This window comes from Ochotona princeps, chromosome 8 (genome assembly GCF_030435755.1).
Source record: "Ochotona princeps isolate mOchPri1 chromosome 8, mOchPri1.hap1, whole genome shotgun sequence".
NCBI classification, from domain to species: domain Eukaryota; kingdom Metazoa; phylum Chordata; class Mammalia; order Lagomorpha; family Ochotonidae; genus Ochotona; species Ochotona princeps.
The window spans coordinates 27,104,003-27,109,813 of NC_080839.1; the positions used below are offsets into that span (position 1 = coordinate 27,104,003).

A 5,811-nucleotide genomic window follows, 5' to 3' on the forward strand; every position below is an offset into this window, starting at 1 on the left:
TCAAGCTGATTGATTTTTTAATACTTAAAAGACTATTAATTATTTTATAAGTTCATAAATGTACATATTGGACTTCAAACAATAGTCAAAGAAGTTCCCCATGAACAAAAACCACAGAAAGAATCTGTTTTATCATGATACTGTAGGACAGAGTTACTGTTCTCAAGCTTCTCTCAAATTTACTAGAGATCATGAGAACAGTCTGCAAGTAACTCAGAATTCGAGGCTTGAAACATGTGTGGTAGACACTTACAGGAGCCATAAGACCCGAAAGAAACTCCTGGCTCTCAGCTTTGGATCAGCTTATCTCTGGCTGTGCGGGCATTTGGGGAGTGAGCCAGCAGGTGGAAGATTTTCTCTATCTTTTGTTCTCTTTGCAAAATCTACCTTTCAAATAAAAATAAATAAATCTTTTTGAAAAAGGAGACAGAATTGTAAAACATCTGTGTTTATTCATTAAATTTTTTGAAAGACTTTATAGACAGGTTTGTTTATTTGCAAGGCAGTGTGACAGAGAGGAGACACAGAAAGACAGAGAATCTTCCATCTGTTGATTCACAGCCCAAAGGTTACAGTCATCTGAGATAGGCCAGGACAAAGTTAGGAACCTGAAATTTCACCCAGGTTTTTCACATGGCTGATCAGAATCCAGTTACTTGGACCATTGTCCACTACCCTTGCAGGTATATTAGCAGGAAGCTGTATCAGAAGAATAGCTGAGAGTCCAAACAGGTACTCTGATATGACATGTAGGTGTCCAAAGCAGTAGCTTAGCCCAACACTTTCCTCCAGTGAGTTAGAAGAAAATAATCTGAGAGATGGAATGTGAGGGTGGGAAAGAAAGAGATAAAGAGAGAGTGCTGCTGTCCACTGGTTCACCTCCCAAATGTTCATGATGGCTGGACTTGGGCCTGGGCTGGAGCCAGGAGACTGAAGTCAGGAAGGTAGTACAGATCTTACACAAAGGTGAGAAGAAACCAATTACTTGAGCTGTCACTGCTGTCTGCATTGATGGGAAGTGGGAGTTGGGCGTCAGGACCTGGAACTAAACCCAGGCACTCCAGTGTGTCCATATGTAAGTGATTTCATATACGTGTTCACTTATGAATGCTTCCAGTATATAAAGAAAGAATCCGAAGGAAACCCTAAATCATTACGAGTTTTTTTTTGAAAGAAAGTCATGTTTGGAGGTGAGGAGCAAAAAGAAATGTTCCATTTTATATTATAGTCTCTTCCTGACTTAGAATGTTTTGACTTAGTTAAATTTTTTTTTAGCTTTCTGTTGGTGTGAAGTCATTACACAGTCATTAGCAGCTGTACCCAAGATTTGAGTTTTAACCTTTTCCCAGGCTGCACCATGTAATACAGTACTCTCTTGCAATGCCAGGCAGTGACATGAAGCAGCAGCCTCAGTCAACCATGTGATTGTGGGGGAAACAACTGATACTCTAAGCTGTGCTGTGATGCTTAGTTTCATTATTCTGTCTGGCAGGTGTATTAAGTGCATTCAATTTACAATATTTTCAACTTACAAAGAATTTTTTTTGGTATGTAGCTCTACTATGAGTCAAGGGGCATGTGTATCTGTGTATACCTATGGATCTATTTGCATATATGCATGTTTGCATCTGTGTACATCAACATGTCAGTGTTTTATATTTGTACTGCTTCAATCTGAGTTCATATGGTGGTCGCCTAACACAAATCATGTTACCTTGGGAAAAATAAAGAAAATATTTTGAGATCCATGGAACTTTAGCCATGTTCTGTTTAAAAAAATAGTCATCACTATTGGTGAAATGAAGGGGAGAGCCAGAGAAAACTTGAAAGGAATAAAGGACTACTTCTTGGCCTTGCATACTTTTCTCATCTCCTAACTTTCCAATATGCCATGCAGAGGTAGAGAGCATCTGGCTGTGCCTGTGTGCCTCCCCAACCTTTTCCAAACTTCTGGAGTCAAAATGTGCTAGGTATTTTAACTCTCTAAACTGGATGATGTTCATATAAAGCTCCTCCATGGCCTAGCTTTCCTATGCTGGGGACTGTCCCCAGTGTTTCCTGGTAGGCTTGACTCTTGCTAGGAGGAGTGGCAAGCTCTTGTAGGATTTGCTTTGTGCTTGCTTAGAGGAACCACAGTGGGGAGCTTCTGGTACTCAGGCCAGGACCACAGACCATGAACCCAAAGCCTGTACAAGGTTTACCTAATGAAATGATTTTGCCACAGAATCTGTTGGGAGTGTTGTCCTTATTTCCCTGATTGTGGGGTGGAGATGAATAGTAGACTGTGAGCGCTTGCTGTGCTCTGCATTGGCTTGTGCTAATTGAGGGTTGGAGTTGGCATGGCACCTGTAGCTCTGGGGATGTGAATCACAGCTCCCACACAGCCAGATTGTTTTAATAGAGAAGCCAGAAATGTGCCACTCAGCAGTAGCTTGGAGCTGTTCCCCTGCATTTTCCACTGGCTATTCATTTATCCATCATATATTTGTTATCTTTTTGGACTCTGGTCTGCATATGGAATTTATCACCAAACACATAAAAGCTTATACTGTGTCTGTGATTTTTCTCAACACTGTACTGTCCCTTGCTGGTAATGACGCCTTGACCCTGGCTTGCTTTTCCACTGCCCCCCTTGATCCTGTACCCTGGCTCCCCCTAGTGAATGATCCAGGACTCAGTTGAAGGATTGCCTAGACCACAATTTTTTTGCTTCAACCCATAGCTCTGTCAATGCATTGTGTTGTATCTTTGCTTGTTTGGCTTGGACCTGGCTCACAGAAACAAAATGGACTTGGCTAGCTGTTTAGAATATTCCAGGCAACAGGAGGGAGCTGAGTAGTTTGCTGAGGGTTTCTTTGTGGGTGGGGGTAGGAAAAAGGAAGGCTGCAGAGTCATTAGTTTATTCATAAGACAGGAAAAATATGAAAAATACATTCTCTTAGATGTTGAGAAATACTTTGAAGAGAAATGAAGTACATAGAGAGAATAAAGGATACTGGAAGAGAGAAAGGAGTAGGGAGAGAAATCCAATGGGTGTTCATAGAGAAGGTACCAGAAGGCATCAGTGGGAAGAGTGCTGTGGCACAGTAGATTAAACCTCAGCATCCCAATAATGGAGTGTTGGCTGCAGTTCCAGCTATGCTGTTTCCAGTCTAGTTCTGTTCCAAAGTACCTGGGATGGCAGAGGAAGATGACCAAGAGCTTGGGCCTCTGCTAGCATATGGGAGACAGACTCAGATGGAGGTTTTGGTTCCTGGCTTTGGTCTGGTGCAGTGTTGAGTATTGCAGCCATTTGGGAAGTAACCCCATAGGTGGAAGGTCTCTCTGTCTCTGTGTCACTCTGCCTCCCAAATAAAATAAATTCATCTATTTTTTAAAAGATTTATTCATTTTTATTACAGCCAGATATACACAGAGGAGGAGAGACAGAGAGGAAGATCTTCCATCCGATGATTCACTCCCCAAGTGAGCCGCAACGGGCCAATGTGCGCCGATCCGAAGCCGGGAACCTGGAACCTCTTCCGGGTCTCCCACGCGGGTGCAGTGTCCCAATGCATTGGGCCGTCCTCAACTGCTTTCCCAGTCCACAAGCAGGGAGCTGGATGGGAAGTGGAGCTGCCGGGATAAGAACCAGCGCCCATATGGGATCCTGGGGCTTTCAAGGCGAGGACTTTAGCCTCTAGGCCACGCCGCCGGGCCCAATGAATTCATATTTTTAAAGGTATCAGGGAACAGGTCAGACTGTAGATTTTTAGAGAGAGGCTATTTTAGACAAAGAGAGGTAAGAGCAAAGGCCTAGAGGTGAGAATGTGCCTGCGATGTTGTAAAAATGAAAAGGCTGGTGTGGGTTATGAGGGGAGCCAGGGGCATATGGTAACCCATTTCTTGGTGGCTGGAGTGTGCAGGGTGTCATGGTTGTATGTGAGGAACTCAGCTATCATTACCAACAAGCCAAGGAAAACAGTTCTTACTGGTGGGAAAATCTCAGGTATAAATGTGGACACCTACTAAGGGCACAAAAACAGGTGGACCAGTTTATTTCAAGACAATTGAACGGTACCATGCAAGGCTTTCTAAGGGAGTTGGCCAAGCACTGATGTTGAAAGGACAAGGAGTTTTCCAGGCCGAGAGGCAAGCATATGCCATTATGATGTCTGCAGAGAATGCAGGACACTTTGCTTTGGCTCAAAGGAATAGTACAGCCAGGCCACCGAGAGGAGGCTGGTGAAGCAGCAGATTAGAGGGGTCTTACAGGATGCAATGATGTGGTCAGATTTAATCTGACAGGCGTGGAAAACAATGTAAGCTTTTCAAATGGAGAGTGTGACTTACTGATTATATAATTGAAAATACTTTGCATTCTTCTGTGTCATGATCTAATCATGGTTTAGCTGTGGATCTCCAGGAAGAAGTACTGGAATTGAGTTAGGTCTCACACAGTCTTAACTTTCCTGGTCTGTGAAGTGGGGGTTGTAAGTGCTCCATCTACCTCAACAGGTTGCTATGGGGAAGAAATGAGATGATGGGTATGAAGGAGTTCTGTACTCTGCAGTCTGCAGAGACCTGTTGCAAGAAGGGGATGGGTGGAAATATTGAATGAGCAGGCAGCAAGCTCCAGTGGAAAATGCATGGCTCCAGAGCTGATCATTAGCTAGAATCTTGGCCTACTACACACCAACTGTATGACCTTGAACCATGTGCAGGACAACTTTGATCCTTGTTTTTTTTTCCACCAGTAACATAGTTTCATTCTTTTTTTTTTTGTGGGGGTCACCTCAAACGGCAGACAGGTTTATTGGGCAGTGGCTGGGAAATCAGCAGTTGGACTTGGCTCTAGTTCGTCCTTCTTCTTGATGACATAGGAGTTGGAGAAATCCTTATACGCATTGATGAGCTCGTCAACTAGGCACTCAGCAGTGGTTTTGAAGTTTAGGAAGGCAGCTTCCCAAGCACCCGTGCACAGCAGCCAGATGGCCTGATTAACATGGCACAGCAGGGCACATCCACAGCCTGCCGTCCCAGCTCGCCCAATGTGCGTGGAGTCTTCCCGGGGGCCACTATTGATGATGGCATTCACTAAGACCTGTAGAGGGTTCTCCCCAGTCAGCAGGTGAATGATCTCAAAGGTGTGCTTGATGATGTGCACAGTCACGAGCTTCTTGCCATTGTTGTGGCTGTGCATCATCATGGGGTTGGTGAGGCGCTCCACGATGGGGCACTGGGCTTTGTGGGAGCTCTTGGCAGCATAGCGCCCTGCACTGTGTGGGAGATACTTGGCATACTTCTCCTTTACTGCAATGTAATCCTGCTGGGAAATATCGTTTATTTGCATGTCATCAGTGCTCCACTTCCCAAAGAGCTTGATGTCTGGGGTTTCTGCCACTGCAGGTGCATCTGTCTCCCACTCGGTCATCCTGGGGCTGCAGCTGGCGGCTCTACTGCTGGTTCACTCAGAACCATGTGCTGGTCCAGACAGGAAGAGCAACATAGTTTCGTTCTTACTGCCCAGAATTGGTGTGAAGATTAGAAACAATACTTTTTTTTTTAAAGATTTATTTTTGTTGCAAAGTCAGATATACAGAGAGGGGGAGAGGGAAAGAGGGCAATCTTCCATCTGATGATTCACTCCCCAGTTGGCTACAATGGCCAGAGCTGAACTCATTTGAAGCCAGGAGCCAGGAATTTCTTCTGGGTCTCCCACAAGGGTGCAGGATACCAAGGCTTTGGGGCTGTCCTCGACTGCTTTCCCAGGCCACAAGCAGGGAGCTGGGAAGCAGGGCTGCCGGGATTAGAACTGGTGCTCATATGGTA

General features: G+C 44.8%; 1 protein-coding gene across 1 annotated transcript; it reads right to left on the minus strand.

Moving 5' to 3' along the window:
* Nucleotides 1–4,792: 4,792 nt before the first annotated feature.
* Nucleotides 4,793–5,430, minus strand: LOC101536110 (small ribosomal subunit protein uS7-like). The gene has a single exon (XM_058668341.1). The coding sequence runs from the start codon at nt 5,411–5,413 to the stop codon at nt 4,793–4,795; it is 621 nt and encodes a 206-aa protein (XP_058524324.1). The 5' UTR covers nt 5,414–5,430.
* Nucleotides 5,431–5,811: the final 381 nt, after the last annotated feature.